This window comes from Globicephala melas, chromosome X (genome assembly GCF_963455315.2).
Source record: "Globicephala melas chromosome X, mGloMel1.2, whole genome shotgun sequence".
NCBI lineage: Eukaryota > Metazoa > Chordata > Mammalia > Artiodactyla > Delphinidae > Globicephala > Globicephala melas.
Window position 1 is genome coordinate 28554959 of NC_083335.1, and position 18260 is coordinate 28573218.

Consider the following 18260-nt stretch of genomic DNA (forward strand, 5'->3'; position numbering starts at 1 on the left):
GTTCAAATGCCTAAGTTCAAGCCTCTGCTTGTGACGTCTTGCTTATGTCCCATTGGTCAAAGCAAGTCACAGAGTCAATGTGGGAGGCCAAGCTCAGAGTCAATGTGTTAAAGAAGTATAGGAAGGCAATGGGTCCAGGGAGGTGTAATTCAATGGGGGCCATTACTATAACTGTAGTTGCTATCATTTCTAAAAATTTCCATTATTTTCTCAAAGCATTGATATTAAACTCAACTCATGGTCAGGCAATTCTGTCTACAACTGAGAGCTAATGATGAGTTATAGCTATTGGACTCTGATTTAAGGCTTTAGCACCAGTTAATATTATAATGTAAAAAACTAAGACGTCATATCACTGCCTTGTTCCAACATTTCCCATGGCTTCTTATTACATTTAGAATAATATTAAAATTCCTTGACACAGACCACAGGCCCTCAGCGATTTTGTTTTTATCCACGTTTTCATGATATCATACTTTACCACCCAGCCCCTAGTTTACTGTCTTTCAGCTATAATGGCTATTTTTCTATTCCTTTAATCCATCAAATTCATCCCCACCTCAGGGCTTTTCACTTGCCATTTCCTCTTTGGAATGACTTTCCTTCAGATCTTTGCTTGGGTGGCTTCTTCTCTTCATTCAAGGCTCAGTGCAAATTTTACTTCTTAAGAGCAGTATTTCCTGACCATCCCTCAGAAATAGCTCCTCCCATCTCAGATCACTCACTATCCCATTTCTTCATTTTATTTTCTTCAAAACACTTCTTATTACCTGGAATTATCTTACTCATTCAATTGTTCGCTTGCTCATTATCTTATTCCCCCTACTAGCATATAAGCTCTTAAAGGGATAATTGTCTCTTCTGTACCATGTAGAACACATAGTAGGGACTCAATAAATATTTGCAGAATTAATGAATTAGTGAACTAAAGGCCTGGCATATTCACTCTTGACCGAGGGATCTTTGCCTTTAAGGTGAGGAGGTTGGATCCTTTCTAAGATCTTTTCCAACTCAAAAATTGTATACCTCCCATTCATATAGCTCAACTTTTAGATGAAGCTTGAGCAGAGGAAAAAAAGCTGTCTGTAACAAGGATCGTGGTAATAAATATTCTATAAACTGTTTCATGTTGGAAAAAAGTCTGTTGTAGTGATTTTCAAATACATAAAAAAGGTAGGTAGAATTTAGGAAGAGGAATGAAAGTACAACTTAAATTAAAAAAAACCTAAATTAAAAAAAACCTAAATTAAAAAAAACACTATATCTATACCCAAAGTATCTTTAAAATTTTTTTTAGCTTTATTGATATCTAATTGACATATAACATTATGTAAGTTTAAGGTGTATAACATGATGATTTGATATATACCCAAGTATCTTGAGTAGAAGTAATATAGTTTTTATTATTTTCCAATGAGAAGGCCAGAGCAAGGAAGAGGGGAGCGCTCCCTTGGGTGGCACCAGAATACCAACATTTTCATCAAATAATGTAGCCTAGATTCTGGAGCCAGCCTGCTCAGGATCAAAGTCCAGCTCTGCCTCTTAATACCTGTGAACCCTTATGGAAGTTGTTTAACCTTGTGTGCTTCAGATAGCACCTCTGTGAAATGAGAACACTGATGGCAGTTACCTCATAGGATTGCTGTGAGGATTAAATGAGATAATGTTTCTAAAGGGCTTACCACAGTACCTGGTCCACCATAGCACTCAACAAATATTAACTCTAGTCTTTAAGAGTAATAAGCAAAACAGTAGCGTATGTCAAACCAAAGAATGGCAAGCAAAAATGTCCTTGGGTAGGTTGGGGTGAGGAGTGAGATGGGAGACTTGGAAGAGTTCAGAACCTTTGTAACGTTCCTGAGGCTGCACTGCTAATTATTAGCATCGTGTTAGAGTTGGGCAAGACGGGTGCGGCTGCTTAATGGAGTAGCTCCTGGCTGTACATATTTCATGCTGGAGGGAAATAGATGTTCAAAAAATTATTTTTTCCCAGAATGCCAGGAAAATTAAAATTCAACTGAAATGCAATTTCCTATATTGTGAATGTATTAAACAATTTGGGGTTTATATCCAAACTCTGTATTTCGGTAAAGTACTTAGGGCCTGAACTAAAAAGAGACGCCTCCTTAAAATCAGTTATGTCACGTAGATAAATCACATTCTGAAACTTTAATCCCCGAGATGAAGCGGCTGGTATGACGTTCCAAGGATAATCTAATCATATACAGGATAGCCTCATTAATGTGCACGCCACTGATCGAGGATCTGAGAATATTTAGACCAAAACTGAGATTTTGCCCTTTCTGTGGAAAAATAAGAACATTGCCAAGAACATTAGTATTATAAGTAAGATTGTATTAGAAGAGTGTAAAGTACTTTAAAGAATAAACACTGTTGATACACTCTTTTAGGTACAATTCACATGCTAATATAGTTAGTCCATAACAAAACATAATTACTAGTGACTTGAGTTAATAACTTAAATCAATAATATTTGTGTGCTCCCAGTGTGCCAGGCTTCATCTGAGACACTGGAGTTCACTAACAAGCAAGACACACCTAGTTCATCCCTCCACGGGGCTTACATTCTGGCATGAAAAGCAAATAATGGTTTACATTAATGGGGTGATATTATCTGAGTACGGGATGCTTTGGGAATTTTATGGAAACACCCATTCTAGTCTAGGATATGGGAAAAGGTCTTCTGAAGAAAAACGTTAAACAGAGACCTGAAGAGTAGTAGAAGCTGTCTGGGAGAAAAGGAAATAGCATGTAGGAATTATTGGCCGATGGTTGGCTGACTGTCTTCCTGATCAATAGAGGGGGTCTATCAAGGGTTTCTACCAACTCTTTGACAATCTAATTTGCATTTCTCTATATTCTTAAAAGTAATACCATTGTTCTTCTTAAAAATATTCATGTTAAAAAAAATATTCATGTGATTCCAAATCATCACAAATTCAGACAAAGCATTGCTGTTATTTTTAAAATGTCTCCAGTTCTAAACTTGATACACTCAATGCAATGGGTAATTCCTGCTGCCTATTTCTCATCTGATTGGTCAGAAATGTAATAGCTGGTGTTGTTTTTTTTTTTTTCGGTACGCAGGCCTCTCACTGCTATGGCCTCTCCCGTTGCGGAGCACAGGCTCCGGACGCGCAGGCTCAGTGGCCATGGCTCACGGGCCCAGCCGCTCCGCGGCATGTGGGATCTTCCCGGACCGGGGCACGAACCCGTGTCCCCTGCATCGGCAGGCGGACTCTCAACCACTGCGCCACCAGGGAAGCCCATAGCTGGTCTTTTATGTGCAGTTAAATCCTTTAGAATTTTCATATTTTTCTGTACTATCGTATTTGCTATTGTATCATATTACTATATTACTATATGATGCCTTTGTAGTTTATTAGTGGTACTTAGCAAAACCTTTCATGTGTAGACAATAAAAAATTACACTTTCCATGTCATTTCTTGCACTCAGGGTATTGTGTGAGGGGAGTGCTGCTGGAGACCATTCTCTGGTATGTATAGGTCTATAATTTTAGGTTACTTCAGGTCAATAAACCAGATCTCTAGACCTACCATGTCCAGTACAGTAGCCACTAGCCACATGTGGCTACTGAGCAGTTGGAATGTGGCCAGTCCAAATTAAGATGTGTTGAAGTGTAAAATACACACTGGATTTCAAAGACTTAGTACAAAAGAGTAATATAAAATATCTCATTGATTCTTTTTTGTAATGATTACATGTTGAAAATATTTTGGCTTTATTGAATTAGATAAAATATATTATGAAATTAATTTCACTTTTTTTTTTACTTTTTAAAATGTGGCTGTTTGATAATTTAAAATTGCATATGTGGGTAACGTTTGTGGCTCACATTATATTTCTGTTGGCGGGTGCTGCTCTAGAGTTCTTTATTTTGTGGGTGTTAGCAGAGGCTGAGGGAGTCTGAAGTCGTGCTGCGGCTGTTAGTGGGCACGAGAAGTCATCACTGCTGATTAGGGAAGGTTTGGCTTTTGGATAGAATCAGTTACTGAAACAGATCAACAACTGCGGATGCAATGGAGACTTCGTTGGGATGAAGGATTGGAGAAAGAAACTTGATCAGATGTTGTTCAGGTCCTACCTAATGATAAGAGGCAGAGACCCCTAACAATATCATGTTTACAAAACAGGAACCATTGTTCCCAAGGAGTTCCTGCTACTTACATTGCCGTTGAAATCTCTAGGCAAGCCCTCCAGAAGGACATATAATGTTACATCAGAAGAAAGTCAACCTGTAAAAACAGAAGCTGGCCTCCCTGTAAACAAAGTTCCTATAGTCACATTTGCTGTCTCTAAGAATAAAGAAGGCAAACCCTGTTAAAAACACTGTGCAGTTCTGTAGTCCTTTTTATCTTGAAGTACCTTAGTAACATTAACTCACTATTCATCACAATTTGGGACATGTTGAATAGTGAGTGTTACTATCCCATTTATAGATTGGAGAAGAGTCAGTGAATGTAAAAGACTTGCCCAAGTTACATAGTATTTAGGGGAGCTCACCTGCCAGCCTGGAGGAAGTGACATGGAAGTCCTTTCAAAAGTAGTTCTGACATCATATTTCACATCTAATTATGTTATGTGTCCCTTAACTGCTTATAGTCTAGTAGAGAGAGGCAGGCATGTACAAAATACCAGAGTATTTCAGGTGCTCTGGTGAGAGGAGTGGGTTCAAGATAATGATAGTACCTAAGAGTTCTGTGGAGTTTCCTGTGTACCAAGCATGGTTCTAAGTGCTTTCATGTATAGTAACTTATTAAGCCTTCAGGAAAATCCAATAGATAAGGAATTATTAGGATCTTCATGTTACAAAATACTACAAGTGGGCAAAAAGAGATTCAGTAATTTACCCAAGGTCACAGTGAGTGGCAGAACTTGAATTCAAACCCAGACAAACTTTGCTCTTCACCACTGCACTGAGGTGTGTGCATTACCGCCTGGGTGGACAGAAAATGCTTCTTAGGGAAAGTGACACGTGAGCTGAGTTTGGTAAAAGCAGAAGCTATTTGCTAGGATGGCAAGAAGGGGGCATTCTTATTATGATGATCATATGGGCAAAGTCCTGGCAAAATAAAGCAGTTAGTGCAAAAGAGACAGGTTTAGGAGAAAGGAAAGGGGAAGGTGGAAAGAAGGGGGATAGAGTAGGCCAGCCAGAGTTACAGGAAAGGAAAAGGTTGTGAAAGGAGGACCTTGAAACTGTTGACAAAGTGAGATTAGTGGAATATCTAAGGATTCATTTACCAAGCCTCCTGCATTCCCCTTTAGCACGAACAGCTGAAAAATTTTAACTATATTTAAGTCACTGGTTATGTGACCCTGGGCAAATCAGTTTAATTCTCTGGGCCTCAATTTTCTCATCAGTGAAATCAAGTGCCAAGACAAAATGGTCTTTGCGTTCGTTTCCAGCCCCAGTCTCCTGATTTCTGTGAGTTCTAATGCGCAAAGAAGAAGCAGTTTGAAACTAAGTGACATATTTAGATTTGCATTTGAGAAAGATGACACTATTTTTATATGGTAATACTGCGGTAAATTTTTTAAAAGGCATCGTAAGTTTTAAAATTCTACACTTGCTCTGCAAACTTCTACTTGGAGAGTGTTACCATGCTCTCTGTGAGAGTAAGTGCCCCTCACTGTCTCATGTTTAGCACAGCTACCTCTCCATTGGTTCTGATGTTTTCTTGTTTCTCACTTGGAGGCGATCTCTTTTTCTCCCCATTCTTTTGGTGTCTCCTCTGGTAACTAAGTCTTCTGTGAGTCTAAGCTCCCCTGAGTTTTCTTAATTATTTCCATTGTTTTAACTACCATCTCTCTAGAAATGTATTCTAACTACCTGCTCTAGTTCTGTATCTCTAGTGGATATAGTCCCATCTAGAAATGACATGCCTGGAGGGGGTTGGGGGGGGCAAAGTGGGTGAAGGGGGTCAAAAGGTACAAACTTTGAGTTATAAACTAAATAAGTCGTGGGGATGTAATGCACAGCGTGGTGACTATAGTTAATAATATTGTACTGCATATTTGAAAATTGCTAAGACAGTAGATCTTAAAAGTCCTCATCACAAGAAAAAAAAAGAAAAATAAGTTTTGTAACTATGTATGGTGACTGATGTTAACTAGACTTATTGTGGTGACCATTCCCCAATGTATGCAAATATCAACTCATTTTATGTTGTATACTTGAAACTAATATAATGTTATGTGTCAATTAAACCTCAATAAAAAAATTTTGAAAATGACTTGGCTAAAACATGACTCTGCATCAGAATTTCTCTAAAGCCTTTCCTCTTTATTAGAAAAAATTACATTATTTTATTCTTCCGGTCTCAGTACAGAAAAATCAGAAAGTACATACAAGGAAAAGAATATAATAACCCCCATAATCTTATACATGAAAGGATAATCACTGTTACTATCTTATTGTATAGTTTCCTAATTATTTCTCTGAATGCATATATGTTTATTGTGGGAGGAGAATCATAATACCGTTTTGTAGCCTATCATAAACATCTTTCCATTTCAACACATGAAATCATGTATTGTTTTTGAAAGAGTGTGGAGTATTCAATTATATACTCATATAATATATTTAAGCAAATTTCTGATGTCGGGACTTTATTTCCAATTTACTGATATGACAAAGAGTGATTGTATGAATTCCCATTGCTTGTATCACACATATGACACTTATCACACATGCTTGGTATAGTGGTGACCTGAGCTTTGACATATCTCCTCAAAATGATTTTATACATTTTGAGACCAGATCTTATATTTCTTTGTGTCTCTTATAGAGTGTAGCATGGCCTTGCATATGGGAAACATTCAATAAATATGATCTGCTTTCTATTGCTATAGATTCATTTTCATTTTCTAGAATTTTATATAAATGGAATCATAAGGTATGCACCCCTTTTTGTGTGGCATCTTTCACTTAGAATAATTATTTTGAGATATATCCAGGTTGTTATGTAAGTCATGTTTCAGCAAGTTGGTGGGGAGACAGACAACAGTTGTGTACCATTTCCTATAGAAGCCTGCCAATGAGACCTCTCCATCACAGAGAATCTATTCTGAGCCCTTGATGCATGCACTCCTGCCTGCTTGATCTCTCCTCTTGAATATCTCACTGACAAAGGTAACATGTCTCAAATGGAACTCTTTATGCAATGCAATCCACCCCCCGCCCCAGAAAAAAACCCTCCTCCAAAACCTAGATGCTTCCGTCTTTCCCAGGATAATAAATGACATCATCTTTCATCTAGTTGAATGGGTCTTCCTAGTTGCTGGGTCATCCTCTTGAATATATCTCTGTTCCATCTGTCTCTTTTTCTGTCTCTACTGCCACCACCCTATTCTAGGCTGCATCATCACTTGTCTGCCTACTGCAGCCTTCTTACCAGTCTCCCTGCTTTTGCCTTTGCCCCTGTCCAACTCAGAGAAGTCATGGTGACTCTCAAACATACATTGCCTCTTATCACTCTTAGCTTAAAACCCCTCAATGGTATCCTTTGCACTCATCCTATAGTTCTATTTTTAGAACGCTTTGATACCAGAGTACGCAGGACATTTTTGATTTCTAACCCTCCAGATCTGAGCTCCTGTAAGAATGAAGTGCATAGGAGCTGTGTTGAGAAGTCAGCTCTGAAATTTTGACAGAAGAGGGCAGGGTTAGAATCTTCCCAGAGTCCTGCACACAAAATCTGCTTAGTGTAGATTATGGCTAGTTTCATCCTTGATGTTAAGAAAATCTGTACAGATCCTTTAGATCCTTTCCTGGCTTCAAGCTCAATCTTGACCTCTCCTTGAAGCCCATTTAAGAGTTCACTTATCTGACTAAGAGGATAGTACATGTTGGTTTCTCTTCACTTAGAAAGTGTGTGTTTATTTCTGTATTTAAACACACACCCCACACCACCATATATATATATTTTGGTGACTTGTCTAGACTATTTTGTGAGCCACAGGGGAATAGAAACCTTTCTCCTTATTCTGTTCCTTATTTCACTCTATGGAGTGAGTAAGGGGCTAAGCAGACCCTCTGTGGGCTCTCTATAAATACCGGTTCCATTCAATAATGGACCAGCTGAGTGTTTCAAAGAAATGCAAATTGAGCAGAGAGGTCAAAAAAGGTGTCCTAATACTTTTCAATTTGTTCTTTAATCAGAGTTAATGCAATCGAAGCCCTTTGGTTTCATATCTATTAGGCACACAGCAGGCTGGCAAATGCTTCCTGAGGGACTAGGCCTCAGCTGTGGTCTGGGTGCTCTTTGGTGTGTGTACATGTGTACACGCATGTCCACATCTGCCTGCACGATCTCTGTCTTGTTGAATTTCTATAAACATATAATTAAATTGGTCTTGTCAAACTGTTGGGGGACATGGTGGACAGAATTCTAAGATGACCTCCAAGATTCTTGCCCTCCAGTGTACACGCCGTGTACATTACTTTCTCCTTTAAGTGTAAGACCTGTGGATATGCTTGGTGACCAGTCTGATGATTAGGTTACTTTACATGACAACAGTGAAGAGATTCTGAAGATATAATTAAAGTCCCTTCTGGAGGAGAGAGTTCTCCTGCTGACCATGATGAAACGAACAGCCCTGTTGTAAGCTGACTGTGGAGAGGGGCAGTCTCTAGAGCCTGTAGATGCCCAGGGTGTCGGTCCTACAACCCTGAGGAATTGAATCCACAATCACCTGAATGAGCTTGAAAGAAGACTCTGAGCTCCACATGTGAACGTAGCCCGGCCGACACCTTGATTGTAGCTTTGTGAGACTCTGAGCATCACACCCAGCTCAGCTATGCCTGGACTCCTGACCCCCAGAAACTGAGGTAATACATGTGTGTAGTTTTAGGCCAGTACCAGGTTTGTGGCAATTTGTTAGGCAGCAATTAACAGTAACTAATACGGAGGATATCCATCTGGCATTTAAATTTTTACCGTTATATTAGTTTGTTAGAGCAGGCACAACAAAGTACCATGGACTGGATGGCTTAAACAACAATAAACAGTACACAGAAATTTATTTTCTCACAGAGGCTATGTGTCCGAGATCGAGGTGTCAACAGGTTTGGTTTCCTCTGAGGCCTCTTTCCTTGGCTTGCAGATGGCTGCCTTCCCACTATGTCCTTACATGGTAGTGTGTATGCCCATGTGTGTCCGAATCTCCTCTTCTTATGAGGACAACAGTCATGTGTGATTAAGGGCCACTCAAAGACCTCAATTTAATTACCTGTTTAAATAATGTATCTCCAAATAACATTACATTCTGAGATACTAGGGGTTAAGATTTCAACATATGAATTTTGAGGGGGGGGTACAATTAAGCCCATAATAGCCAGCATCATTTTCTGTATTCTCTTCACCACTAATATTTTGTTTTGACTTGTTTTCTTATTCCTTGAACCTCTGTTACATCTCCCCATTCTTTAGATTTTTATTGTACTATTGTATTCCAAATGCTTTTTCTAATTCTTCACATTTTGGGCTACAGGTTAACTTGTAACATCCTTCACGATTAAATCCCTAGCTTCTAATGGCCAATCAGTCTGATATTAATGAAAACATTGCATTACATTTATATATATATTTTTTACAGGTTTACAAGGTAGTTTCACATGACGTTTTTTGTTTTGAAACTTAGAACAATGCTGTGACGCAGATCAGGCCAATATCATTATTACCCCACTCTGAATTCAGGAAGAACACACTCAAGAGAGGTGTTGGGGTTAACTTAATGTGACATAGCTCGTAAGTGTCTACTGACTCCAAGTCAGAGCTCTGTCCACTAGATTAACTTTTCAAAGCATCCTAACTCAAATAGCAACTAATTCCTACCGAATAAGTCTATTTGTAATATATCTTATTCCTATCCCGTTGTTCAGATGCAGATTCTATAACCGCCCCCATCCTTGCTATGTATCAGAAGGGTGAACAGCGTGAATTGGGGCTGCTAGGGCCACACCTGATCATCCCATTTTCCTGTTATTTCTGTTTGAGAACTTACTGTAAAACTACCCCACTTGAACCTTTTTATGGCAGGGATGAAGCAATGACTTGGATGTATATCAACTCAGTTGTATTTACTTATTTATTTTTAACTTAACGTGCTAGATTTTTCATACACGCTGAAATCAATTGCTTTAAACACATCTCAGTGAGACTGTAAACTCCTGTAACAGGTGCTTTCCACCTAATAGGCATTTTGTGTGTAACACAGGTATATGATGACAATTATTGAATAAGCATAGTGGAGAAGCCAATGAATGCACGCCTGTTAACAAAGATGAATCGTGTTGAATCCACTGACAGGTAAAAGATAATAATGTAAATTACACGTGCACTTGGAGTTCTTTCTTACCTTTTTACCAGTTTGGTAAAGCCCAACAGTGTGGTGATAGCTTTAGTTCTTGCAAGTTTTTGAGTAACTGATTAATTTCAAAGTTACTTAAAATGCACTACTAGAATTTCAGTGTATGGAATTTGAAATACCAAGTCAACAATGTTGAGATCTCAGATGCCTGATCAGTTTACTGGTAGGCAAAGGGAGAAATATTAGGAAATATAAAGAACTACAGTCCCCACACTCACCCCATCACTTCCTTAAAAAAAACAAAACACAAAAAACAAAAAACAGTGAGTAAACTGGTTGCTAACAGCACGCTCCCATTATTTTTCCTAGGAGAAGTCTGGAATTATAAGCAGAAAAGGCAAAGGAAGAGGTGTAAAATGGTGGCCCCAGGCTGTAACCGTCAAGAAGGCAAAGAATGAATAGAAGACCTGCAAAGGGGAAAAACAGGCTTGACTGGGGTTTTTGCTGGGGGCTTGGCTGACAGAACCGGGAGGAGAGAGTCAGGATTCTGACTCAGAGTAGCAGTTCCACCAGTTTGGAAGCAGCGTTGCACAGCGGTTAAGAGCTTGGGCGCTGGAATCACACTGCTTGGGAAACTGGGTGCTGCTCTGCTCCTTACCAATTGTGTAACCTTGGGCAACTAGTTTGACCTTTTCGCCTCAGTTTTGTCACTTGTGAAATGGAGATAATTCTACTGTGGACCTTGTGGAGTAGCTGTGAGAATTAAGTGAGTGAATAATTCAGCGCTGGGTTCTAAGCAGACGTTCGGTAAAATGCTGAAGTGCCGTATTTGTTATTCTTCCTCTTTCTTAATCGTCTGTACCTCCCGTAGGGAGGGCAGATATGAAGCGCTCGTCGCATCCGAAGAGTGATGAACAGTTGTGTGACAGCCTGGGTCAGGCTGATTTCGAGGTGCGCGCCCCACCGAGGGGAAGCGGCTTGAGGACACACCTTGTGCCCGGGCCCCCTGTGACTAAGAGGGGCTGCGACAACTGCAGGCAGGAGCACCGGGGGGCCTCCTCTTGGCGGGCGCACTGTGCCCCTGGATACTTGACAGTTTTCACCTCTTCTGCACCCTGGGCACTAGAAGCCAAGTGTGCTCAAAGCCGAGCGTCCCGGTTTCGGAGGCGTGAGGGCCACTGGGCGGTCACCCCGCCTCCGGGCCCCTCCTCGTCACGCATCGGCTGCAGCGGAGTTGTGCTCGGACCCTACACACGGTCCTAGCCCCAGCTCCCCCGCCTCCCGCGCAGGCGCCGCCGGGGCCACCCCCGCCGCCATGTTTCCCCCGCCCGCGCGCTCCCTCCCCCTCCCCTCCTCAACTGGGCTCCCGCCCCCCCCACCCCCCGGTGAGGTCAGGCGGAGGCTCTGCCGCTGCGGCCGCAGCAGCTCCGCTCGTATTCCGGGGAAGCGTGGGACGGGGGCTTCTGAAATAAGTGGAGCGGCGTTCGGGTTAGGGTCCGTGCTCTCCGCCTGCGGGAGAGCGAGGCGAAGTGACCGGGGCGAGCAGGGGGTGCGGAGGATTGGGGGCCGGTGCCTCACAGCCGGACAGAGCCCCGGCTGCGCCGCGCGACTAGCTCTTTGGCCCTCGGAGCGCAGCAGCCGGCGAACGGGCAGCGGGACGCTGGGACGCGGCAAACAAGGTGAGGCAGGGTCCTGAAGTCGCAGCGGCTCCATCAGCCGCCTCCGAGCCCCTGGGACCCGGCGGGGCCAGGCGGCGCGCGGTAAGGAGTTGCGATCTGCACCAGGGGCAGAGGGACAGGGAACTACCTTCGCTCTTTGCACGTCCCCTCACCCCCCAACCCATTTTCTCTCGCTTGCCGCTGTGCGCCCTCATCCCTGCACCTTCTCATCCCTACCTCCCGGACTCGCTGGCTCCGCCAGTCGCCTGGGTTCTTTGAGGACCACTGTACCTAGCTTTCCTTTGCTTCTTTGTTATCCCTCTAAGATCTTCTCCTCCGGGCTGTCGCTGCCCTTGACGGTCTGGGGTCCCTCTGCTCGCCTCGGGCCCCACTGTCTCTTGCCTTCTAACAGTTTCTGCTTTGTGCCTCCCATCCGTCCCTCCTCTATAATCTTCTAACTTGGTAGGCTCCGCTGCTGGCTCCGGAGTCAGGAGCACACTCCTCTCTTCCTCGAAGCTGTTAACTCTGCTTTGAACGTCTTCATCTCTAAAAGTCTTGGCTTCTTTGGATTAATCACAGTTGTCTAATGATTTTCTTGGAAGCTTACAGTCTATTACGGTGTACTGCAAGTGATGGGAATGATCCTCTAGCAAATACCAGCTGAGGAACTTGAAAGTTTCTTTCTAGTTTTCAGTAACTTAGTTCAAGAACCACAACCGCTTAGAATGTAGGTATGTATGTTTGTGTTTAATCCTAGCACATGGTCCTGAATCTGATTCTTCCCACGCTGCCAAGCAGGCCGGGGAAAGAGAGAGAGAGAGAGAGAGAGAGAGAGAGAGAGAGAGAGAGAGAGAGAGAGAGAGAGAGAGAGGGAGGGAGGGAGGGAGAGAGAGAGAGAGAGAGAGAGAGAGAGAGAGAGGGAGGGAGGGAGGGAGGGGAGGGAGGGAGAGGAGAGAGAGAGAGAGAGAGGGAGGGGGAGGGGGAGGGAGGGGGAGGGAGGGGGGAGGGGGAGAGAGAGAGAGAGAGAGGGAGGGAGGGAGGGAGAGAGAGAGAGAGAGAGGGAGGGAGGGAGGGAGGGGGAGGGAGAGAGAGAGAGAGGGAGGGGGAGGGAGGGGGGAGGGAGGGGGAGGGAGAGAGAGAGAGAGAGAGAGAGAGAGAGAGACGCTGACTTTGATGCCTGGCTTCTCCTGCAGACTGGGGTGTTCATCGTTTTAATGTAGTCAGAGGACTAGTGGTTTGGGATAAAGTCACTCAAGTTAGCATAGGCTGGTTACTAAGCACACTGAATGGGAACAACAAGAACATGGTAAGAAAAGTATGGATAAATACAGTAGATTTTCTTTCCTTCCTTCTCTTGAGTTGTTCTCTTCTCTTGAGTTGTCTAATTTATGTTTGTGGTGATGGAATAGTTCTATATCTTGATGTAGAGGTGGTTACACTGAATCTGGAGTTTAAAACTGTCTCTGTTGGGAGGGCCCCTGCCTTTGTTTTTGTTTTTTCTTTTAAAGAAGCCACAATTTCTTGCTTCAGATCTCATATTTGTATATACCCTCAAGAAGCAGAATTTAAAAACCATGTCAAAGAGACGACTTTTCTGTGGATTGGGGATTAGTGCGCTGAAGCTGATTTCACACAGCACTAGCAATATCGCCTTCTCCTCATGCAGTTGCCCTGTTAGCTCCCATACTGAGGTTCGTTTACTCAATTCCATGCGCTAATTAGTGCGTGAAGAAAATTGAATGAAGAAGCTGAAAGTGGAGGCAGATACAGTAAACTAGCACATGCTGACCTCGGCGGCTGTGTTCTTGGAAATGGGCTATATCCAGTGTTCAAGTTTGAAAACTGAGAAAAATGAAATAATCCATTAAGCAGTTATGACATCATTTTACGTTTAAAAATACTAGCTCCCTTATCTGCAAGTTTTTATTAATATCCTTATACTTAACAGTGATAGAATTGTTTGCTTGATGTGTGACCAGGTGTTGCCATTGACATACTGGGTATTAATTGGCCGTCATCTCAGAAGAAACCAGTTGTGAATAAAGATGATGGGTAAATTTCACTGTCCTGGGAGCACTTTTTTGGCAGTGAGACAAAGCATGTAGCTTCTGCGGCAACATCAAATGATGTGTTTTTAAAATATATAAATAAGAGCCTTAAATTCCCAAGGCTTTTAATCTGCGATTTTTATAAGCACACTTTAAGAAAGAGTGGTATGGCAGTATCGAGTTTAAGGTGATGTTCTGAGGAAAGTGGTTTTCACAAGAATATTAAAGTCTGTTGATCGTCAGTTTAGTTATATGGTGATCTGTAGTTTCCCTCATTCATTTGGTAAATTTCTGACTTCACTTTAGTCCTTTTAAAAAATGGGATATAGTAGGGAAAGGGGATTTATACCAATAGGCCCACCCTTCTAAATCTGTAATTTTCTTGCCAACCCTTTCTGGAAAGATATACAAACTTGCCAACTGTTTCAAAGAAAAGAGTTTATGTTACTATGCCTTTTTTTTCCTTGGTAATTGTTACTGATACCAAGTCTAAGGTAACATTGCCCTAGTATGAACTACTTATGTTTGCCAGAAAATAAGATAAAGGTGGATATGAGTTTGTCTTAAGCATTTTGCTCTGAATCTTAGAATGTTACTCAAAATGTACTTGATAATCCACCTAGTACACCTAGAAGTTATCAAACTGGATATTTCTGATGTTAGTAAACATAATTGCCCTTTGCTGTCGAATTCTCTTCTTTTGCATTTCTTTACATTTTAAATTACTTTTCTTCATGTAATTTGACTTACATTAGTGGAGTGAGACTAACCAATTTTCAGATTGTTTGATTTTATTGATGTTTAATAAACTACTACAACCTCCTCAAAGTATTTTTTCTTAAATCCATTGGTTGAGTGATATATTTTTATTGCCGTGAACTAGCACAACAACTTGTCAGGTGTCACCAGATTTCAGAAAATGTAGAAAGAATTTTGAAAAATGAACAGCTGTAGAGAAACATCTCAAAATTAGAAAAACAAGGCTTTCTCAAGTTACTGACATTCATAGCAATCAGCCTTTAAATATATTCTTCATTCATTTAGTAATTTATCTTACGAAATCTGTTGAGCACCTTCTGTCTGCCAGGCCCTGTGTTACGCACAATGATGAACCTTAAGAGACATGATCCTTGTTCTTCTAGAGTCTCACAGAGGTTATATTCCCCCAAAGGATATAGACAATAAACAAGGAAATAAATGAAGAAGATCCTTATAGATGGTAGTGACAACAATGATGGAAATACTGTGAGATGGAGAACTGGGACCGGCCTATTTAGCAAGGGTGCTCTGGAAAGGCCTCCCAGCAAAGGTGACCTTTGAACAGAGACGTGAAAGAAGAGAGATTGAGCTTACCTTGTCAGTTTACCTTGTCAAGAGCGGAGAGAAGAGTCAAGGCCTTGAGGCAGAAAAACAAACTTGAGATGTTTGAGGAACAGAAAACAAGCCAGCGTGGATGGAGCCTAGTGAGCAATGTGGGGGAGTGGTTAAAGGAGTTAAGGAGCCCGGAAAGAGGCAGATAATAGGTGATGCAGGCCTGGAGCTTCTGAGAAATAATTTGAGTTTGGTTCTCAGAACAGCGGGAAGCCATTGAAGAGTCTTTGTTACCTACTTCTCTGTGGAAGGTCAATGACTAAAAAAAATATTAGTGGGCGTAAAGAGAATTTGTTTTGCAGAGGACAAATAGAATACCTCGCTACTCAGTTGTTTACATTAAGACCTGAGAATGAAAATCTTTGATATGTATGCTGAATAAATATGTAATTCACTTCTTCCACTCTGCTTAGATAAGGGGATAGGGGAGTGGAACTCTGAGGTATGTTAAAAAGCAGTTGAGTTTCCACTGTCACATTGTCACCTGTGCCCTGAGGTAAGTTGTCACCAGCCTCATTAAAGATCAGATCATCGTTCAACTTAAGAATTTGTTTTTCAAAGAATGATGTTTTATTTTCTCATAGAAATGTACTTTGGAAGGTTGGAAATCTCATTTGCGTATGAAGGAATAACTTAGGTTTTAGAAACGGCCTTTGGGATTTTAAGAGGAGTTGGGGGACTTCCCTGGTAGCGCAGTGGTTAAGAATCCTCCTGCCAATGCCAGGGACATGGGTTCGAGCCCTGGTCCGGGAAGATCCCACATGCCGCAGAGCAACTAAGCCCGCGCACCACAACTACTGAGCCTGCACTCTAGAGCCCGCAAGCCACAACTACTGAAGCCTGTGTGCCACAACTACCGAAGCCTGTGCGCCTAGAGCCCGTGCCTCGCAACAAGAGAAGCCACCGCAATGAGAAGCCCGCGCACCACAATCAAGAGTAGCCCTGGCTCGCCGCAACTAGAGAAAGACCGCGCGCAGCGATGAAGACCCAACGCAGCCAAAAATAAATAAATAAATTGAAAAACTGGAAAAAAAAAAAGAGGAGCTGGTCATTGCCTTCTCCAGCATTTTCAAATTGCCATACCTTTAGTTTTTGAGAGATTAGAGTTTTCTCTATTCCTTGAGGATTAAATGAATTCAGACTTGGCATTTATCTTGTTGCCCTGAGCCCTTGCTTGAAAGCAATCCAGCTTTGAGGTCTAATTGGCCCCAAATAGGAATGCAGATAGTCATTGACATTCCATAGGGATAAATCCTAATATTGTGAGGCAGAAACCTGCAAAATAACTTTCAGGGACTCCTGCAGGGTCTAATCCCAGCTCCTCAACACTCAAGGGTTCTCCCTGATGTGACCCAGGCCTACTATCCCACTTGTCCTTATTATTCTCTTACACAAATCCTCTGTTGGTTTAAATGGATTTTTACCTAGTTTGGAACTTTTGTGCTTAGCATTATTCTTGGCATAGAGTAGGCGCACAGTAACGGTGTTTTGAATGGATGCCATGCCATCATCTGTTTCAAAAGCCCTCCCTTTTTCTTTTTGTCCTTGCAAATCCCAGTACTAGTCAAGGAACAGTTCCAATCTTACGTCCTGTTACACCGCCCCGCACTGACCCGATCTCCTCCTCTGGATGTGAACAGCAGTCACACAAACTTGCCATGCATGTCATAATTATGTTTATTTGATGCCGGACCATTTCCCCACCGGTCTCTGGCTGCATGAAGGCAACCTGGACCTTGTCTGGTTCGCTCGTCGTTGTCTCCTGAACACCTGGCACATGGTATGTCCTCTATAAATAGTTGCTGAATGACGAATAAATGCTGCCTTGTGCTGTTTCCCCTATTGTTTTGGGTACTTAAATTGTTTAGTACTGTTTTACTTTTCACATGCTTGTCTGGTGTCATCAAGCAGTTTCTGAGAGAAGTCGTAGAGCATAGTTGTTAAGAGCACGATAGTGGAGCTAGGCTGCCTGGGTTGCAGTTCAGGCCAGGAGACTTACTAGCTGGGGTGCACTGGGTGAGTTAGTTAATCTCTCTGTACCTCATAGTTTTCATCTGTAAAATAGGAATAAGAGAACTTCGATCTTAGAGTACTTAGAAGGACTGAATGAGTTAGGTACATCTAAAATGTGTTGTTTGCAATTTTTAATTTAAAAAGGTGTGATAGGGGCTTCCCTGGTGGCGCAGTGGTTGAGAGTCCGCCTGCCGATGCAGGGGACGCAGGTTCGTGCCCCGGTCTGGGAAGATCCCACGTGCCGCGGAGCGGCTGGGCCCGTGAGCCATGGCCGCTGAGCCTGCGTGTCCGGAGCCTGTGCTCTGCAACGGGAGAGACCACAACAGTGAGAGGCCCGCGTACCACAAAAATAAATAAAACAATAAATAAAAAGGTGTGATAAAACTTTTATTTGGTAAGTTAGGTGCCGAAACTCAGATGCTGACAAAATTTGACTTGAACGGATGCAAATGTATTTTATAGCCTTTATTCTACTTAATGTTAATATTTATTTGGTTTTGTTGTAAAATTAGTAATGTGTTTATGGGGCAGTGCCTTCTGACCATACTGGGGTATTACATAATGTATAGTACATGCAGGTTACCGCCTACCTAAAAGTCTGGACGTTTTTGGATTTGGAAACACGTCTGGCACCAAGGTTTTCAGATAAGGGATTGTATACCTTACATAAAAGTGCTTAAATCAGGGCCTTGCACATAGTAAGTCGTTGCTGTTGGTAGTGATTAGGGAGGTAAATATGCTATATTATCCTTCCCAATACCTCGCTTGTAATGGTTACCATGTAAATACATGCTGATTTATTCATGCAACAACTCT

General features: G+C 42.0%; 1 protein-coding gene across 9 annotated transcripts in view; it reads left to right on the forward strand.

Annotated features, from left to right (window-relative positions):
• The first annotated feature begins 11750 nt into the window (after nt 1–11750).
• The window catches only part of KLHL13 (kelch like family member 13), a 186548-nt gene continuing 180038 nt past the window's right edge, over nt 11751–18260 (forward strand). For 6 of the 9 annotated variants that reach the window (XM_060292535.1, XM_060292541.1, XM_060292536.1 and 3 more), the window contains exon 1: nt 11751–12033. Coding sequence is in view for 1 of the 9 variants with exons in the window: in XM_060292540.2 (XP_060148523.1) it covers nt 13316–13318 (3 nt within the window). In the remaining 8 variants the exon portion in view is untranslated. The other 3 variants (XM_070044709.1, XM_060292543.2, XM_060292540.2) reach the window with 3 other exon arrangements.